Here is a 21,432-nt window from a genome sequence, read left to right as displayed (position 1 = left end):
AAATCACCATAAATTACTAGATATGTTCAAATAGGAACAGTAACAACATGTCAGAACTCTCTAGCGGCTGGAAAGGGATGTTCTACATCAAGTAGCCTATAGGGTATCTCCAAACCTGAGGCCTGATGTGGAGGACCACCTTGAAGGAGGAGCAACTGTCTCCATTTTAGCTGAGCCTGGCCCTATTTCCATGTATTAGTATGTACAGAGCTGGCTGGGGCTTTTCCTTATCCCTTCACCGGCCTTACGCAATGCATATCGGTCCAGCTGAGGTGCTGATTTGCTGTTGCTCCCATCTGTGAGCCAGGATGAGGCAGGATGAAGAGCCAGGCTCCACCCTGTCAGCTGATAAGGTAAGAGGCTATGACTTCCCAGGGCTTAAAAGATTACACATCAGAGCTGAAGCACGGATCCCAAAACATTAGATACTATTTCAACTGTGTTACGCAGATTACTCTATCCTCTGTGCATATGGCAGGGGTGATTTCCAGCCTCCTACCTAGCTCAGCTCACATACTTCCCACAACTCTCACAGCCACTCATCCCCGAGCCACTCCCTTCTTCACAAATGAATAAAATCCAGGTTCGGTTCTGGCTCAACACCTTTTGTTCTGGTTAACCATCATCTTAGCCGGGCTCAGGACCCCCTTGATTCCCCACCATTTTGGATATATTATTGTGTCTTTATTTACACCGTGGGTTGCAATAGGAGTGGTAGACTGGGATTAACTTGACAGGATTCCAATAACTTATCCATGGGATTACAAGTATAAACTTCCTGGACCATAACAAGGATCAGGGTTCACTATAAGCTGACCCTAAAATTCCATAAAGGAAAATCACCTGATACTTTCATTGGCACAGGTGAGCTTTAAGAATCACGCACATGTAATATATTATCAGGACAAGTAACTATCTCCTACCTTCAACGAGACAATAGGCTCTGTGCAGTTCCTATCTAAAGGTTATAGAAGCAACAGTATAACTACAACCAAGAAAATGCTGAGACAGGCTGAAATATTATGTTCAGGAACTAAAGGAGGCAAAAGAATGTCCTTCAGAAAACACACAATGTCACAGCAGAGAATTCTGTACAGTGTACTGCACTATTCTAACAGCACACTAAACACAACACATATGTATTTCAGGAACTTGGCAAAAAGATCAGGAAAAAGAAGCACAGAGAGCACTACCAGTATCACCATCCAGAAATCCAACTCTGGTTCCTTTCTCAAACAAATTAACTACACATCACAGCCTATATAGTCTCTTCTTATGAGAATAAATGCACTCAGAACATAAAAAAGAAACACAAAAACAAGTTTTACAAAATCAAGACGTTTCTCAATGTACATTATAATATTTTTCTTCTGTTTTTCCACAATTAAAAAGTCAAATATTTATCAATAAGGGCTAGCAGGGCTATTAAAAACTGTACCAAATGGGAAAATAATAGTACCACATAGCTCCACTATTTGTTTGTTTGTTTTTGAGACAAGGTCTCTCTGTGTAGTCCAGGCTGGCCTTGAACTCACTGTGCAGCCAAAGGTGGTCTTCAATTCCTAGTGATCCTCTGCCTTAGCATCTCAAGTGCTAGGTACAGGCATGTGCCATCACACCCAGCTTGCCCCACTATTTCAGCTTGTCTTTAAATTGTCTCAGTCTTGGAAGAAATGCAAGAGGATGAAAGCAACAATGCTTGAAGTGCAGTTTGGCCTGCAGACATGGTAAAAGGGTAGGCAAGTTAGGTTGTGCCTCCTGCTTGAGAAAGGGCAACACCTCACCTTACAGAGTAGTAGAGATGTAACTGACTCAGCGTGGTGGCTGAACAAACATGAAGTGTCTGTGGCAAAAACCTGGAATCAGCCTGCCTCTGCTTTCTGCTCCAACTAATAAAACAGGAATCAACAACAAAAAGATAATCCAATCAAAAGGTAAACAAAGGACTTGAACAGATGTTTCTCCAAAGAAGATTTATTAATGGCCAGTAAGTACATGAGAAAATGTTCAACACTATTAATCATTAGAGAAATGCAAATTAAAAATACCCACTAGGATGGTTTCTTTTTTTTTTAAATTTTTAAATTTTTCTCCGGTACCGGGAACTGAACTCACGACCTTGCGCTTGCCAGGCAGGTGCTTTGCCACTGAGCTAAATCCCCAGCACCCCCACTAGGATGGTTTCAATAAAATACAGAAAATAACAAGTATTGGCAAGGATGGGAGAAACTGGAACCCTCATACTGCTGGCGGGAATATAAAATGGTGCCGCTGGCTACGGGAAATAGTTTGGCCATTACTCAAGAAGTTAAAATATAAAATTACCATAAGAACCAGCAATTCCACTCTGAGGTATATTCCCAAAGAAATGAAAAATAGGTGTCCAGTGAAAACAAAGCAGATGTCTATTAACTAATGAAAGATGCAGAAATGTGGTATATCCATAAAATGGAATATTAGTCAAATGAAAGAAGGAATGAAGTATTGACTCATGCTACAACATGGATAAAGTAAGTGAAAGAAGCTAAGTGAAAGAAGCCAGACACAAAAAATCACATACTATATGAATATCCAGAAGAGGCAATCTACGGAGACAGAAAATAGATTATCTGCTGACCCCTGTGTTGAGGCCATGTGTTGAGGGGAAGGTGGAATGGACAGTAAATGTCAAGTGGATAAGGAGGCTCTTTTTGGAGTGATACCAATGCATACTCAAACACTGGTAATAGTTACTGTGAATTCTATGTAAAAAAATAACAATTGTGGGGAGGGGGACCAGGAAGCAAACTCAGGACCTCACACTTGCCAGGCAGACACTGCCACTGAGCTAAATCCCCAGCCTTTTACATCAAATTTTTTAAATGCTATACCACATTTTGGTTAAAAATAGGATATTAAAGCTCTGCATCTGAAAACAGGCATGCCACAGCAAGTTCCTAATGAATTATTTTCATCAGCCAATCAGTCTATATACTCTACCCAAAGACTTAGAGCAACCCATACACAAGCTGGCCAGGGTAAAATATACTGGCATATTAATTGCTGAAAATTAACTTCAATGTTGTAAGCAGAAGCACCACTTAGATCAGTGAGTTATTAAGGTAACCTGGGAGAGGCAATGGATACACAAAGGCAGGGAAGTGTCTATGTGATCACATTACTACTTTTCAAACAAGTAACATATTTATACAACTAAAAAAATAGAGATACTGCAACCGGAAACCCATAAAAGGACCTGGAGTCAGTGAAAACAAAGCCCCAGCAAGCACAGATGTATGACTCACAGGCACTGCCCGGCCGGATTTGTAGGGGTCAGCAGAGGGCATAATACATTGGAGATCTACAAATATGCTCCAATATCAGAGGGCTTTCTCATCACCAAGAAAGAGAACAGGGAAATATAGTTCTACTTGTCAGTATCACCCAGAAAAATGCTGTTCTCTATAAGCTAAACTCCTAGGTCAGACAAGCAATCCATGATTTTCTTCAAAGCTCTGAATATTCTGAGGGGCACTGATAGGTCAGGTCCATATCACACACTTCTTTATCCAGGGCTCAGACCATGCTGAAATCACTCTACAGACCAAACATCACAGTTGTCACTTGTCCCCAACTCCACCAAGTTACCATGCAACTGAAGTAAACAAAATGGGGTTTAATATGCTATTAGCTCTGATCTAAGTAGCTGACATAACAGCAATTAAATGGATAATGACACTGGGGTAATAAAGAGCCCTTGGCACAATTCTATTTGCAAACATGATTCAAGGGTGGTTTTCATTTTGCCCTTTCTTCAGCTGCCAGATGCTAGACTACTTAGAAACTACTCATAACTTCCTCTTTACCTAGTGTTGGTTTTTAAAGGATTTATCATTTTATCAGAAAAGGACCAGAAATATCAGAAGGTTCAGCTATGCAGAACACTTAATGGTTGCATAAGAATCCCCATTTCCTTCAGAGTCAAATAATACAGGGTTAGAGTCCAGAACCCAGAATCCTAGGTTCCTACTCTTATTTCCCTCTCCGTGATTCTGATTCTGACTATGAAAAGGGCATGTGATCTCCATTTCCAAAACACCGGCAGAGGCCACCAAGTTCATGAGATGTCTCACCACGAAGTTCATGGCTATTAGGAAATGAGAAGAGCAAATTATCAGCAACCAGCTGGCACTTACATATTCAAGCCCATCAACCAGCCTTACCAATGGCTATATTTATGCTTCAGAGAAGTCATCAAGCCCTCTGACCATATTTAACATAATGTATAACTGAAGTTATCAATAGTGGATCCTTCAAATGATATACATAAAGTTACAAGTTCTTGTGGAATATCCAGCAGTTAAAATGAGCTAGACAGGGCCAGGGATATAACTCAATGGCTCAAGTGCCTGCCTGGCAAGCGCAAGGTCCTGAGTACAATTCTCGATACCAAAAAACAAAACAAAATCAAAAAATGAGCTAGATAGTTTTATTAATATGGATGGAGCTCAAAAACCTGCTAGTCAACGAAAAAAAGCAAGCTGTTAAAAGAAATGAATAATAATCACTGCTGAACGTAAGGTACATATATAACATGGAATGGGAAGATATGGATCAAACTCTTGATAACTGCTTCTGGTCAGTGGCAGTTAAGACTGGCATGAAGGTAGGAAGAATATTACAAAGACTTCAATTTCATCAGTATTATTTTATTTTCATTTTTAAAAAATGACCAAAGCAACATGCCAACATCTGTTAATTCTGAGTGGTAGATATGCAGGAGTTTGTTAATTTAACTTTCATATACTTGTGTACCTTTTTTTCTGCAGGAAAAAACTTCTCTTATAAGCATATGCAAATAATAAAATCTTGCATTTATTATTTACTGTGCCAGACATACCAGTAAGTGATTTACGTGTATGAAGTTACAAGGTAGGACTTTTCATAATGGAGAAATGCTTATCCTGCTCATTTCATTTTCCTTATAGTCTTGATCTCCTCAGTCTAGTCTGATTGGCAGGGAGAAGAAATTATGGCTCAGCCCCTTTTACTCTACCATGAGCTGGATGCTTGCAGAAGGTGCTCATTTTCCTTGTAAGTTTGAAGACAGCCTCTGCCTGCCTCTGAAGAGTCCTATGGTTGTCCCATCCTTCCAGGTTTATTAGATAAAGTTTATTTTATATGCCTAACTATGGATCAGTATTAGGAATTCATTATTACTGCCCACTAACCCACATCCTTCAACCTAATCTTTATCAGTAATAAAGATAAAATATTTTAAAGGGGTCAAATTTTTATACCCATCTACCTTTCAATCAGTTCCATTCTTGGGCAGAAGATTAAAGAGTTATTTAATGTCCTCTCCATCCCCACACCATTGCCACTGGCCCTTTACACAAGTGTTTTTAGGTTTAGAAACACTAAACAAATTACCTAAGTGGCAGAGTCAGAGTTCACATTCATCTCATTCCAGAGCTCATATTCTCACTTATTGTGCCAAGACAGCATGCTATGCAGAGCACAGCAAAAAAAAAAAAAGAATTATCTATTGCTCACTAAGAATCTTCAAGATGAATTCAAAAATTATTATAAAGGCTGAAGATTTTCTTAGTACAAACTTGGGGCTCAAAAAGTGTAGAAAAGTGTATAGCTAGGGAAGAATGAAGTTATTAGTTCACTTAAAGTATAGTATATAAGAAACCCTGCCACATATCCATGGTATCTTGACTAAAATTTGAAGAAGGTGGGTACTTCTATGGCAAAAACTTCGATATTCTGAACTAGATTTGAAAGTTGTAAAGGTTCCTAAAGGAATCTGGTAATGTGACCGACCGCTCCCTCCCTGCTGTGTGTTCCCACAGAAAGCGCCCACTCAGCTCCAAACCTACTTTACTGTCAAGCTCTACTTTCCACATTCCTTCCCCAGGAGAACAAACCTGCTTTCCCTCGGCCAGCCAGCCTGTCCAGGTCTGGGATCAGTGCTAGTTAAAGGGAAGGCCACAAAACACCTGCACTCAGGTTAGAATAGAACTGACAGCCCATGAGGCCATCACAAAACCATGATCCTGGACAGCCCATGAAACAGCAATCCTCTAATCATGAAAGGAGTTGGATCCAACCCTTTAGCTCGGCCCCTTCCAGCAGAGGGCTGCCCATGTGGACAGTAACTCAGGTCTCTGGACTCACAATGCACACTGCCCACATCTATGTAGAGCACTTTCCGTGTGCCACAGTGACCTAGGGCTCAGGCCATGAATCCTGTCCCTTCTCTAGCTACATTCCCTCAGCTGACCCAATCCAGTTCTATGATTTTAAATGTCATCGATAAACTGATGATTTATAAATAATTCTTACTTTCATCAGCCTAGAGTTCTAGATTCATATATTTAATGTCTATTTAACAGCTCTACTTGGGTATCTAATAGTATCTCAAAGACAACATGGCCCAAACTAAACTTTGGATGAGGGTGGGAGCCTTTGCCAAATCCTTTGCATTAAGCTACATCCCCAGTCCTTTTTCATTTTTTATTTGGAGACAGGGTCTCTCTAAGTCAGGCCAGGCTTTAACTTGGAATCCTCCTGCTTCAGACTCTCAGATTGCTGAGATTACAAGGATGCACCATCGTGCCCAGGCTCAATTTGATTTTAAATTCAGTTTTGAAATGTGACTAGAAAACACTGATTTATGAATTAGGAATAGCTGATTTATGAATTAGGAATAGCACATCTGTTCCTACAAACATGTGGAATGTCTGCAGAAGGATAATCTCTGTGGAGCCCAGTACACAGGGAATGCCGTGTCTAACCCAATAAATGAATCACATTGGTACTGGGAATAGCCACTTGCCTAGAACAAGTAATACTTAGATAAAGTGAGTAGAAGCAATGCTGATTTCATTCATTTTAGCTTCAAGTCCTTTTCACTTAAGACTTTTCCAATCTCATTTCCCATCCCAACCCTCTAGTTTAACCACCTTTCTGCTGTTTGAAATCCCTCTCTTCGCTGCCTTGGGTCATCTAGCAAAATTCCAATTGATCTTCAAAGCCCAAGGGAACTACCTCTGTTCTCAGGAACCCATCCCAGACCTCTCCTACAGGACTATAAATGTTACATGCAAAAGGAAGAGATTCTTTAATTACAGGTCCTAAAGGTCAGTCTTTTTTTTTTTTACTCCTATCTTTCATCCCTACAACCAAGCATCTTATCTCTCTCTACCTTAAACATCTACCCAGTCTGATCACCTCCCCTGACCATCCTGGTCCAAGCCACCAATATCAAACATCTGGACAAATACAAACAGCTTTTCCTCAAACAGGGACATGAGGCAGGTGGATGACTTAAGAAATGTCTAAAAGTAAGCATTCCCAAGCCTACAGGATCAGATCCCAAAGCTTTAGACAAACACCAAAATCTAGATCAGTGTAGGTTTTTCTCCCTCCAAAATTTTGTCTATGATATTAAAGTGCTCAAGTTCGGACATCTTCACCCCAAAAAAGAATTACACTTTTAAAGAAAAAGATTTTATTTTTGTTTTGGATACCGGAGATTGAACCCAGAGCCTGCACACTGAACTATATGCCCAGCCCTTTTAGTTTTTATTTTGGCACAGGGTCTTGCTAGGTCATTAAGTTGCCTAAGCTGGGCTTGAACTTGCAGTTCTGCCTCAACCTCCCAGAGTATTAGGATTACAGGTGTGTACCACCGTACCCTGCTAGGAAAGGATTCCAAATGAGACTGCAGTATACAAAAATCAGTAAGCACTCAGGTGAATCAACAAAGAATACAAAATACCAGAAATAAAACTGAAAATCTGATCCTGGTTTTCATATACTGCACCACTGCTAAATACATAGCAAGCTAGGAAAGGTTTTTAAATCATTCCTTCAGTGATCTTCAGTAGCTTTGCAAACAGGAACGAGACTGCCGTCTCTGCTTTAGAGAATTATTTCTATTATTAGGACTAAGTCAAGCCAAAGAGATCTAGAATCACATCAAAGCAGAGCTTTTACACTGACAGTGTAGGTTAAAATTAAATGCAAGTATACTAGAGTTACATTTGTGGTTAACTTTGTCAAAGACTCTAAACATTTGAGTTAGAAGAGAATACAGAAAGTTTTTTTTATTCACACACTCTCCCATTTTCTAACCACAGCCCTCCATCTCACTCTCTCTTACAGGCTAACTACACATTTCCATTGTCAAAAGGGACATTAAAAGACAAGCAACAGACCACAATTGCCTGGTTAATCTCTAGCACAACCACTGAATCAGAGCATGCTCTTTTGAGCACCGAGGCTCTGGTCCCACACTGTAAGTGTATGTGGATACATGAGCCCTAAGGGGTTTGGAAAACAGAGAGCTCAAACAATGTTCTTGTCAGCAATTTAAACAAAAACTCCATTGAATGAGAATGGTACCATGTTCTTTTTTGCCCTTTCTCCCTAGGAACTAAATTAAACAGATTACAGAGAGTGGCAACATCTGGTCTTACAATAGCCTCCCCCTTATTTGTTATTTTTAGCAATTTAGTCGGACAACGCCTGACAACTAAACATGCCTAGAATAGCTAAATGGAGGGGGAGTTAGCAGATACTACCAGCAATAAAGACCACTGGTCATCACTTCCTCCAAACCTACGAAAGAATCATTTTACAGCATCACAGCATGAGCCTTTAAAGTCACATATAAAAAACAAAGTATGTATAAAATACCAGTGGAAACTGAGTTTTTGACCTAGAGTATTATTCCACCCACTACATGTATTTTCTTAAAAACAAAGGCAGCAGCAAATGAACTAAACTGTTTTATACAAAAGTTTTTTTTTGTTTTGTTTTTTGTTTTTGTTTTTGTTTTTCTCCGGTACGGGAACCGAACTCACGACCTTGCGCTTGCTATACAAAAGTTTTGAATACAGTGTATCTGTGTCCATTCTGGAAAAATTCCCTTAGGTGATGATTATGCACCTAAAAGAATGGCTTCATGAATAGTCATGGAATGCAACAATTTTTATTATGCTGGTGGCAGGTGAGAGGTTTGTTGGAAAGCCAGTCAAAGTGACTGGATAGACTTCCAATTAATCATAATTAGTAATCCCTAGACATTCTATTTATAAAGAAATAAAATATAGCAAAAGTTCTTTCAAAAAAAGAAGTCCAGAGATGGTGGTGCATACTTACAATCCTAAGTAATCAGGAGGCTGAGGCAGGAGGTATGCTGACAGTTCAAGGCCAACCTGAACTACTTAGTGAGATTCAGTAACACTCTTAAGAATATACCAAAACTATCAGCAGATTAAAATTCATATACTTTTTATAGTTTTATAAAAATAGCGTAACTTATAAAATGCCCATATATACACAAGGAATAAATCATTTATCAACATTTTCTGAACACAGGGACATGCATGCCAACATTTTAAGTATCATGTATCTTTTTTTTTTTTTTTTTTTGGTACCGGGAATCAAACTCAGGACCTTGTGCTGGCCAGGGAGGCGCTTATGCCGCTGAGCTATATCCACGGCCCCAAGTATCATGTACCTTATGAGACAAAATAGGATAAAAACACTATAGATGAATAAAATTTCTTCATGAGCATGTTAATTTATGTACGTGAGCGCTATGCAAAAGTCTGTATCTTTAAACAGATGATGCCTAATACAAACTACATTTAAACCATTGTTAGCACATTTCTATGCCTTAAGTGACTACTACAATGTCAGAGCTGTAGGTAGAACACTAGTTCTACTATATGTAGCTTCAAAAACAGAGTTCAAATTAATTTTTTAAAGTAAGGTAGTGGCCAGGGATATAGCTCAGTGGCACAGAGCCTGCCCAGCAAACACAAAGCCCTCAGTTCAAGTCCCAATATCAAAAATAATAAAAATAATAAAATAAAGTAAGGTAATGGTCATGTGTGCTGGGTGGTGTATACTTGTAATCCCAGCACCCTGGGAAGATGAGGAAGAAAGATTGCAATTTCCAGCCCAGCCTGGGCAACTTAATGATTTAGGGAGATCTTGTGTCCCAAAATAAAAATAAAAAAGGCCCTGAGTCAATCCCCGATACTGCAAAATAATAGTAAAATGATAATGATGATGTAAGCTATTGAACTGAACACGGAAGGAAATTATTTTGTTTTGTTTCTTTCCCTCTTTTCATTTTAAGGAGGTATTTTTGCTCCTAAAATGGCAATTCAGAAAAAGAACAAGGTACAATGACAAACTTAATAGAAGTGACTGGAGCGACCCTAGAGATCTTCTGATCCAAACCTCTTACACTGGAGACAAGGAAAATAAAGACTTATGGTACAGCATGGGCTAGAATCAAGCACTCTTAAATCTACATAAAAGTTTTTCAATTAGGAATGTAGGGTAATAAATGTTCTACTGTAAATCTAGTGGACTTAGATCTCTATGCCTCACATGTCAGTGCTCTGGATTTTGTTCTTTTGAGTAATGTGTACTATGCTCATGAATACAGGTGTGGCCTTCCTTGTACCAAGCACTGAACAAGGCTGCTTTTCCTGGTCAGTATCTGTTACTTCAGGTTGGAGGATACCTGTGATGTGAGAAGAGAAACTGACAGAGCAGAGTTAAGAATCTAGGGTAAAGAACACATACATTAGTTAATTTCTCCTTTACATGTAGTTACAAGAGCAAGGATATACACAGTAATAAAGGAAAAATTCAAAGTCTTTACTGATAAAAAGAAATCATTCTCTAAGCAGCCTGAAATGACTTGAGTAACTCCCAGGCATGGGAAGGAGGAAGCTAAGGACACACACTTATGGTCAAAGAGAAAAGTACATACCATATAAAGCATCTAACACTAAAAGCTGAGGTCAACAACCCTCAGAAATATTCAAGGGGACAATGTGGTGTGCATACAGATATACCCCATGTGGGTAAAGAAGATACCTGGGAATGTATATGAGAAGAAAATAACTGACTCAAGAACAAAAAGGTGAACTCTGGGGTAATAGGAATGCAAATCTAATTACCTCAAATCTTTAACCCTAGTCATAAAAACAAGATGCACCATCAGGGAATAGATCAAGTCAGAATATGTACAGCTGTAGATAAATTATCTGAGATATATAGCTTATGGATAAATAAGAAAGGCTATTCTGTTAAAAGGACCAGTCTGTTGGACGTGGTGACATATGCCTGTGATCCCAGCCATCAAGAGGCTGAGGCAAGAGGATCACCATGAGTTCAAGACCAGCCTGCACTACATTGTGAGACCCTCTCAAAAAATAACGTAACATAAAATAGAAGGACCAGTCTATTTGAACTGTTTACATTTAAGTTCTCAGACCAAAAATATTTCAACTGAAGAAATGAAACATACCACAAATAGTTTACATTTGGTCAACTTTTAGCACTTGGATTGCAACAGCAAACAGAAACACCAAAACGACACCCAGGATTTGGAGGCAGATATATTTACGTCAACGGTCACATTCCCGGGACATCAAGTCCTGATCTCTGGTGGTCTAGGACTTTTATATGATGCACAAGCAGGAGGTACAAAGGCGAGGCAGTTCTGATTAGCTAGCAGGGTGAGATCATCGGTTACAAGGGTAGATTAATGATCATCCATTTATGAAACTTGGTACAATGGTACAATCAGACATTTTGTATGTTCGGTTATGTTCTTGTGGTTACAGGGATCAAGGAAGTAATTACAAAGTCATGAAGTAGTTATCGAGCTAGGCAGTTTCAAAAGAACAAAGTTTTTAGAAGAACAATTTCTCTTGTACAGTTTTTCTCTTCCAGGATTACAACACATATATGCAGACCAAGGGACTGACAATAAGGAATGCTCAACCAGAAAAAGAGCATACATGGGGTTTTGGGGGACCTACTTTTCTCTGAAAGCCACAAGGGCGAATTCTGCAGCTACATAAAGCTCTAAGACATTAGGACAGAATGATTATATATAGTTTACTATAAATTCTGGGGTTTCCAATGACTAGGCTCTTTTAGACTTGTCTTAAATAACTAAAAACTATTTTAAAACAAACATCCATTTTTATAAATGTTGAGAATGCAAATGAACTCTATAAAGAGGTGAGTGTTCATTTGTGAAATTCCAATGTATGCAACCATAAGAGAAATCACTGGACCCATGATTCTCCACATCAAAACAATGCAGAAAAGAGATTAGGCTGGTAAGTTTTACATTTAACTTTTTTTTTTTTTTTAAGACATCCAGAAGTGCCTAGTTATCTGGCAACTACTGACGGTAGGAAATCACCAAGCTAATTTTTTGAGTAGAGACGTCTGTACTTCTTTCCAAGACTCAAACTCTCTTGGGGTTAAGCATGGAGTGGTCTCTGAAAATAATACACCCAACAAGAAATAGAGGTAGACATAAAGATAAGAACATCTTGATTTTTTTAAGAGTAAAAATGGACTGTCTGCCTGGTACTTCTATACAATGGCAAATCAGCAGTGAAAATTAACATAGTACCAAGTAACAATATGTACTTCAAAATATGTATTGAGCAAAAGAAGAAAAGCCAAAAGAGTGATTTTGTTCACAAAGTCTAAATAGGCAAAAATAACGTACTTTAAGGGTACATTTACAGATAATAAAACTATATTTTGTGAAAAGGAAAAAAAGTACCACAAAAGCTAGGGTAGTAGTTACATGCAGCAAGGGAACTGGCAGGAATGGCAATATGATCAAGGAGCGGGAAAAATACAGGGTGAGGCGCCCTGGTGTCTGCCATATCTTAGCCTGGTGGTACTTAAAAAATACACAGACACACACAGACACACACAGACACACACACACACACACACACACACTTTTCACATATTTTTATAAATATTATATTTCACTATGAAATAAATGACTAATATTTTAATGGATTCTAAACCCTGAGTTATGTAAGCAGTTGAACCATTAGGCATACTTGTTTAGTATTTTTAAAACATTCTATCACTGGTTCTGCTCGCAGTCTGCCCTCTCTGTTTCACTGAAAACAGAAAAGAATCAGTACATATATAGCAGTGTCCACCTCATACTACTTCCAACACACCAGTACACCCAGCTCAAAAACGAAAAACCTAGGACAAAACTGGACATCCATCCAAGTGCAACCCCATGCTATGGAAGAAAAAAATCACCCTCAACAGGCAGAGTAAAATTTCCTCAATTATGGGAATTCCTCCAAAACATGTTCTCACCACAGTATTAGAACTTAGCCAACTGTATGATGTCACAGGCACCTCCTATCCAGTTCTCTCATCATTTTCCTTCTTACTTATTTCAAGAACCAGTGTCTGACCAAAACTGTCATTTCTGTGGGACAGTCAGGACAATGAGTTAGGACCATACATAATTTTTAAAATTTCACTAATAGCCTGGGCTAGAGAGCTATTTCAACACCCTTGAGATTGTAATGCTCTGCATCAGCAGTGGCACTAAGCCAGGACCCAGAAAGCCTGCGTTTCCTTATTATTCTGTCATTGCTGAGCTAATGACCAGGGTGGTGGAAAGGGTGGGAACCCTGCTGGAGATAAACAAAGGGGAAGGAAGGTGGTTAACCAATATATGCCTGTGCCTAAAATATGACAGAGACTTCAGGTTAAAGACAGATGGCCTAAAGCAGAAACTGTCTGGTCCCCAACTAAAACAAAGGAGAACATAAGGGAATGACTGTCAAAATACATTCAAACATAGCACTGCAAGTTTGTGGCTACCTCCAGGATTCTCAAAAGTTAAGATTTGTATGGTCATCCAAATGGGGAACCTAAATCTTTACAACTACAGAAGGCCAGCACTTACTGTAATTATTTTCTCCCTATAGCTGAAAAGATGAGGAAAAATATAAGACCAACCTGGACAACACAACAAGACCCTGTCTCAAAAAACTAAAGGCTGACAAGATTCATTAAAATCGTAATTCCAATCAAAACAATTACATTCTTGTTATTTTTTAAAACTTTGCTTCTGCAAGCTGGGTGTAGTGGTACATACCTGCAATCCCAGCACTTGGGAGGCTGAGGGAGGAGGATCATCTCAAATTTGAGGCCAGCCTGAACTACATAGTGAATTCAAGGTCAGGTGAACTACACAGCAAGACCCTGTCTCCAAAAAATCCTCCACCTCGCAAATTTTTTTTCTTTGCTTCTGCCACCCTGGCATGGTAAAGCACATCTGAAATCCCAGCACCAGGCAGAAGGACTGGGAGTTTGAGGTCAACCTGCACTACAAAGCAAGACCCTATCTCAACAAAGAAAATTTTGGGGGATATAGCTCAGCGGCACAAGTGCCCCACCTGGAAAGTGCAAGGTCCTGAGTTCGATTCCCAATACCAAAAAAAAAAGGTGGGAGGCAGAGGCAAGAGGACATGAGTTCCAGGCCAGGCTGGGCTACACAGTGAGACCTTGTCTGAAAAAACAGAACAAAACAAACTCCAATACTGCACTTTTCCAGTAACAATGTATACCATATTATGTACATATCTTCTTTAAAAAGTTACTGTCAATATTTTTTTAAATAGATTTCTTCAAGTAATGACAAATAATATGGTTACTCTATCTCCCAAAGCCAATGCTTTGTATGTTTCATGAACAGAACCAGCATCTCTGATCCACCATTTGGATAAAATGGTGGTGTTCCTTCCCAGAATTTGACCTATTATTTTGATGAAGATAAAACTCTATAAAAATCTATAAAAACCTATCATACTGTTAGCCTATTATGAAAATGCTTCCCAATTAGTTCCATTAAAATGATTATAGTCTGAAAAATAACACAACATAGGAATGTTACAATGTAAATGTCAAGTTTTAGGAAGAAAGAGACAGACTAAATTTCCATTGTTGAGTGCTTGTCTTCACCCTCCTAGTAAAGCGTATCATCCCTATGAAGAGGACCTCCATACCTACCCTGCAAGAGAAAAAGGCCACCAGGTTCACTGACAAGGCACCCAGCATGACAGTACTGTAAGTAGTTAAACAGATTCTAAGTAAGCTTTATATTCATAAATAAAGACCAGAGGAAAGGAGGACCTCAGAAGAGGACCAACATAAACAAGAACAGAGCTAAGTAAAAGAGTCTAAAAAATAACATGAAGATGAGCTCTTAGGTCAAACAATTTGCGTCAGAACAATACCTGTGTCAAAGAAAAAGGTTTGTCCTAAGTTAAGAACTTCAACACATTCCTGCCAGCTTGAACCACTGGTGGTACATGCATGACTCTCCCTGCATCTGCCAGCTCGAACCATCAGTAGCAAATATATCACTGTCCCATTGGGCTGCTTATAGTGCTTCTCAGGGGATCTTTGATTGCAATAACTAAAAAAAAAAGGTGCTGATTTAGTACACCAGATGTTATCATTTTATAGTTTCTTAAGGAAAACATTAAAATGATACGAAAAAACTGTAATGCAACTAATTTGTGGTACAGCTGTTGTAAATACATACTACATATGCAACAGTAGGGTATTTGTCAAGATTTCCATGTTAAAATTTAGAGCACTAATTACTGATAAACTATTAACCTGTAAAGAAATGCCACAGAGGCAAATTAGTCAAAAAAACATTCACTTTATAAAAGCTTTTTAAGGATTAGTAAGAAATACACAAAAGTGATGTCAAGAATATTACTGAAAATTATCTAAAAGAATGGGTGTGGCTGGAGATATAGCTCAGTGGTACAAGCGCCTGCCTGGCAAGCACAAGGTCCAGAGTTTGATTCCTGGTACCACAAAACAAAAAAAAAAGAACAGGTACTAGCCAGGTGTAGTGGTGCACGCTTGTAATCCCAGCACTTGGGAGGCTGAGAGAGCCGGGGATATAGCTCAGCGGCACAAGTGCCTGCCTGGAAAGCGCAGCACAAGGTCCTGAGTTCAATTCCCGATACCAAAAAAAAAAAAAAAAAAAAAAGGTGGGAGGCTGAAGCAAGAGAATATGAGTTCCAGGCCAGCCTGGGCTACATAGTGAGACCTTGTCTGAAAAAACAGAACAAAACAAACTCCACAGGCTACTATGGTCACAAAAAAGCCAAGCACGTTATGATGTTTTGCACATCTTGCACAAGTCAGTTGCCGCTATGTATAAAATGTTTTAAAGAAATTCACAAATGCAAATAAATTTCTTTTAATTTAATGAAACAAATGTGATTATAATAATTTTAATTGGTATGAATACTAAGTATATTTGGGCAGTAATTATTCAAATTCAAGCAAACAACTAGATTCTGTCCATTTATAGATTTTTTATTAATTTTATTAGTAAAAATACTGATGAAAATGATTAGACCCATTTGCACCACTGCAAATGGGACAGTCATGCATGTATCACTGTGGGTTCAAACTGGGAGGAACACGTTAATCAAAAACTGACCTGTGAGGCAGACCAAAAGAAATGTATTCTTTCAGAGATGAAAACATGCAAAAAGAAAATAACCTGCCCTTTTCTATAGGGTTCTGTATAAATTGTGCCTTTCTCATGTCATTGCAAGGCAATTGCTGATAATGATGATGACAAGGACAATGACTGAAGAGAATGACAAAATGTGTCGAACTGGCAAGAAACACTAGGATCCAGAAGAAGAGATTGGACTTGACAGGAGAAGCAACAACTAGGAGGCCTTGGGAAAACCCATTTAGACTTCTAAATCTGTGTCAAGCTTTCTAAATACTAGGAAACCATATCTGTGATTTACTTCAACTGGCAATAGTTTATTTCCAAGTTCTTACATTGTGCTAAAAAGCTAACAGAGTAATCCAGGAGCACAAGGAAACAGCATATTAGTTTAAGATTGAAAGGCCATTTTTTACTTAAATATGCATAAAGGGTAAAAGGGAGTGGGGCTAGAAATAAGAAAACCAGTTAAAATGCTACTGCAGATAGTGATCACAGCCAGTTTAAAGTGTGAATAAATTCCAGAAGGAAATAGTATTATTAAACAAAGAAGCCAGACACGGTAGCACATGCCTGTAAGCCAGCATTCAGGAGGTTGAGGTAAGACGATCACCTTGAGTTGAGGCCGCCTGGGCTACATGAGTTTGAGACCAGCCTGAACTGCACAGTAAGACCCTCAAAAAAAAAATAATAATAATAGAAATAATATTCAAAGGTAAGAATTTTCCAGAACTGAAGAAATATACTATTCTTAGATTTGGGATACCAACAAATTCCAAGTGGGGTTAAGAAAAAAATCACACCGAAACACAGTCCAGAGAAATTATAAAGAACAATGAGAGAATATTAAAAGAAGTCAGCCAGGTGTGGTGGCACGCCTATAATCCCAACACTTGGGAGGCTGAGGCAGGAGGATCTTTGCAAGTTCGAGACCAGCCTGGGCTACACAGTGAGCTCAAGGCCAGACTGAACTGCATAGTGCTGTCTCAAAAAGACAAAAAAAAAGAAGTCAAAGAGAAAAAACAAATTAACAACAATTTGACTGACAGATGACTTCTCACACCAACAGTAAAAGCCAGAAGTCAACAGAATGCTATCTTTAATAGAGCTGAGAAATTCCTAAAACTATAAAACAAAATAAAATATAAGCTCTGAGCCATGTATACAGAACAGTGAGCACTTGCACACTAAACGGTAGTCTCTGAATGTCACTGTCCATGAAACTGACAGAGTATAAAGAAATGTATAAATACCAGCATTGAGGGAGATCTCTTGTATCTTTCTCATCAACAAACTGAATAAGCAGCAGAAAAATTACAAAGAGAAAACTTGTACACTGTAATCAATGTGTATGTATGAGTGCACAGTGAATGTGCGCACAGGCAGATTTTAGGCTAAAGTAACAAAACTATAAAGGTGTAGCAATACAAAACTAAAAGACTGCTAGCCAGGCATGGTGGTGCACACCTGTAGTTCCATCACTCTGGGAATCTGAGGCAAGAAAGATCACAAGTTCAGGCCCAGCCCAGGCAATTAGAGAGATCTTGTCTCAAAATAAACCATTTTTAAAAGGGCTAGGGATGTAGATCACTGTGAAAGTCCTGGGCTCAATTCCCAGTACAGTACTGGAAAGAAAAAGTAAACGGTTGCTTCAAAGAAGAGAAGGGAGTACATAGCGGCTGATACTGTTAAAAATACAAGTTAGGGCAGTACTGAAAATGAGACATACTTCACTTCATTGTGTTTTGCAGTCATTTCATTTGTAACAAATTCAAGGCCTGTGGGAATCCTGCACAGCAAACGTCTTTTGGCACCATTTTTCCAACAGAATATGCTCATTTTATGCCTCTCTGTCCCATTTTGGTAATTATCATAATCTTACAAACTTTTCCATTACTATTATATTTCTTAAGGTGACTTATAATAAGTAATGTTTGATGTTGCTATTTTAATTGTTATGCAGTACCACAAACCACATCCATAAAAGATGGCAAATTTAACTGTTAAGTGTATGTTCCACCAACCAGCTATTCTCCTAGCTTCCTCTCTTCAGGTGTTCCTATTCCTTGAGAACAAATATTGTAATTAGGGCAAAGAATGATCCTACAGTGGGCTCTAAGTATTAAGGGAAAGGACAAGTCTAAAGTCTCTCACTTTTAATCAAACATTAGATGTGATTAAGTTTAGTGAGAAAGGCACAGTAAAAAGCAAAAGCTTTCAGTAATAAGTTAAAACCAGACCTCTTGCTTTTCTTAGCCAAGCTGTGAATGCACAGGAAAAATTCTTGAAGGAGTTAAAAAGTGCTACTCTTGTGAACACATGCAAAAGAAAATAAAACAGCCTTACTGTTGATAGGGAGGACATTTTAGTCATCTGCATAGAAAATCAAACCTATCACAAATTCCCTTCAGCTAAAGCCTAAACCAGAGCAAGCCTCTAACTCCCCTCAATTTTGGGAAGGCTGAAAGTGATGAGGAAATTGCAGAAGAAAAGTCTGAAATTAGCCAAGGCTGATTCATGAGCTTTAAGGAAATAAGTCAGCTCCATAATACAAAGTACAAGGTGAAGCAGCAAGTATTAACACAGAAGCTACAGGGAGCTGTAAAGCAGGTCTGGCTAACATAAGTGATAAAAATAGCTACACTTAACATTTTCTTTTCGGAGGAAGGGCAGCTCTAGCTCTGTAGTCCAGGCTAGCCTTGAGCCTACTCTGTAGCCCAGGCTGGCCTCAAACTCATTGTGATCCCCCTGCCTCAGCCTCGCAAGAGCTCAATAAGATGAACAATAAGATTAATTCTCTTTTCACACTTGGTAACACAGTATCTATCCTGTTACCTATTGCTCAAGGAGTAACTTCAATTTTTCAAGTTTTATTGAAGAAATACATTTCATAAGGTTGTAACTGCCATAAATTGTGAATCTTCTGATGGATCTCAGCAAAGTAAACTGAAAACCTGAAAAGGATTTACGATTTGTCTTAGTTTCCTCACAAGAACACCATCCTTCAGATATTTAATTAGTTACAGTTCATAATTTAATCCTTGTTTACAACCTAATCTAGGTTAAAGGATTTACAACATATAAAAGAGACACCCAGATCCTCTAACAACTGTTACTATCCACTCTCCTGCCCATTCACCACACTCCAGTATACCTTATGTCATATAAGGGTCTTTTGTTCAATGGTTTTTAGAAATATATGTGTCCACTCAAAAGCAAAGAAGAAAATATATTAGATTACTGCCATTGTATGTTTAAAACTGCCCACAGTTACAGAGATTGCTTTTGTGTTGTCTTATACACTGCCACAAATATCACTGCTTCATAGCTCTAACATAATTAGATTTTTAAAAAAAGACATGGACCATAGTAATAACACACTTTAATGACCTGAGGTTTACTTTCTCCTAAAAATTAACTGCTATTATCGATATTCAATAAAAACTTACCTCTAGTTCTTTAATTTTTTCTTCTGCTATTTTCTGTTTCTCCAACAGCTGATTATGAATTACTTCCTTAGACTGAAGAATAAACCTACAAAATACACAAAAGCTGAAAACTAAGCCATATGACCACTACCTTCATCAAAACCAATAGCTACAGATTACAATTGTTAAACCAAGAAAACTAAAGGGATGATTTCCCAATACACAACAAGTAAAAACATCATGTTAATGCGATAAACTGATAAACCTAAAACCCACCACAGGTTTTAAGTCTTACTGACTAAGAAGGAATAAAGGCTAAAAAGTATACTCTGCTTTTTATTTAAAGAAGGAAATTTGGCTTCAAGTAGATTCATATATAGAAAAAAATATATATAAAGGGGATAAATATCATAGACTAAGAGAAAAACTCAACAAACAATAAAACTCTCCTATAACATTTATTTTTAGTTATATAATTTTTATCCAGATTTTTTAAAACAATTTTGTAAATTGGGGCATCCCACCATTTTTTTTTTGGTAACAGCAGTAACTCATGACCTTTTAAAGTCACAATCAAGTACTGTGTTAGGATCAATGCATTAGTGTTTACATGAGCTCCTCACACAAAAAGCACTGTATAAGCCCCAGTATCTTTTATTATTATTTCCAGAGTGTATAATACCTCTGAAAAGCTCAAAATGCACAAGTGGAAAATTTCAACTTTTTCCATTTTAGTCAGGCACATTATTTACTATGGTTGAGGATGAGGGTGGAAATATGGGGAAGTTAAAAATTGACACTGAATCTGTTTTATGGCTCTATGTTCATAATTCTTGCTGGTGGGAAAGGAAGAACAAACTGTTTTACTGCCTTGAGTAAGTGAACTAAAGTTATTTTCCTTCCACTGAAACCAAAGGAAAACCCCAAATATTCAAACCTCCTTCAGGACTGCCTAAGCTAAATAGATTTCAATTAAAGACTACAATAAATTAAGCAAACTATTTCTTCTCTTTGTACTTAGAATTCTGCAACAAAGAATATCACTTCTAAACAAAAGAAGCCAAACAAGAAAACACATGAAGGTGGCAATATACAGTTTCCTTTGCTGATCCTACCAAAACAATACTGTACATAGGTGGGCTCTCATCAAAAGGGTCTGTTATTATAAATATAAGACCCATAAAAAGTATAACTAAGCACAACTAACTGCTGACAGGAAACTTCCTTTTCTCTTATCTTCATGAATATACCTTGCCGCATATTAATACAAACTTTTCACTCGACTGATTATTAAGCCACACTCCTAATTTGATAAGCCCAACATGATTTCACTGATGATCTTGGTCTTTTCTTTTACAGACAGGGGGTCTTACTATACAGTTCAGACTGGCCTTGAATTCACTGTGTAGCCCAAGTTGGCCTTGAGCACACAGCAATCCTCCTGCCTCAACTTCCTGAATGCCGGGATTACAGGCACATGCCAGCACAGCTGGCAGTCTCAGTCTTCAGTAACTTGATCCTCTGTAAAAAGTTTACTCATGTATATATTAGAAAGACTGCCCATGGGGCTGGGGATTTAGCTCAGCGGCACAGCGCCTGCCTGGCAAGCGCAAGGTCGTGAGTTCAATTTCCGGTACTGGG

The 21,432-nt window shown here is 38.3% G+C and overlaps 1 protein-coding gene across 3 annotated transcripts in view; it reads right to left on the bottom strand.

Annotated features, from left to right (window-relative positions):
* Positions 1–21,432, bottom strand: part of Pfdn1 (prefoldin subunit 1) — a 63,215-nt gene that overhangs the window by 11,913 nt on the left and 29,870 nt on the right. For 2 of the 3 annotated variants that reach the window (XR_001233501.1, XM_005382045.2), the window contains exon 3: positions 19,813–19,897. Coding sequence is in view for 2 of the 3 variants with exons in the window: in XM_005382045.2 (XP_005382102.1) it covers positions 19,813–19,897 (85 nt within the window). In the remaining variant the exon portion in view is untranslated. Of the gene's footprint in view, positions 1–19,281; positions 19,318–19,812; positions 19,898–21,432 lie in introns of those variants that run through there. The other variant, XM_013512929.1, reaches the window with a different exon arrangement.

Source organism: Chinchilla lanigera, unplaced genomic scaffold, assembly GCF_000276665.1.
Source record: "Chinchilla lanigera isolate Chin_1 unplaced genomic scaffold, ChiLan1.0 scaffold00017, whole genome shotgun sequence".
In the NCBI taxonomy this organism is placed as follows: Eukaryota; Metazoa; Chordata; class Mammalia; order Rodentia; family Chinchillidae; genus Chinchilla; species Chinchilla lanigera.
Note: the sequence above shows the minus strand (reverse complement) of the source record. Positions and strands in the feature narration are given on the sequence as shown.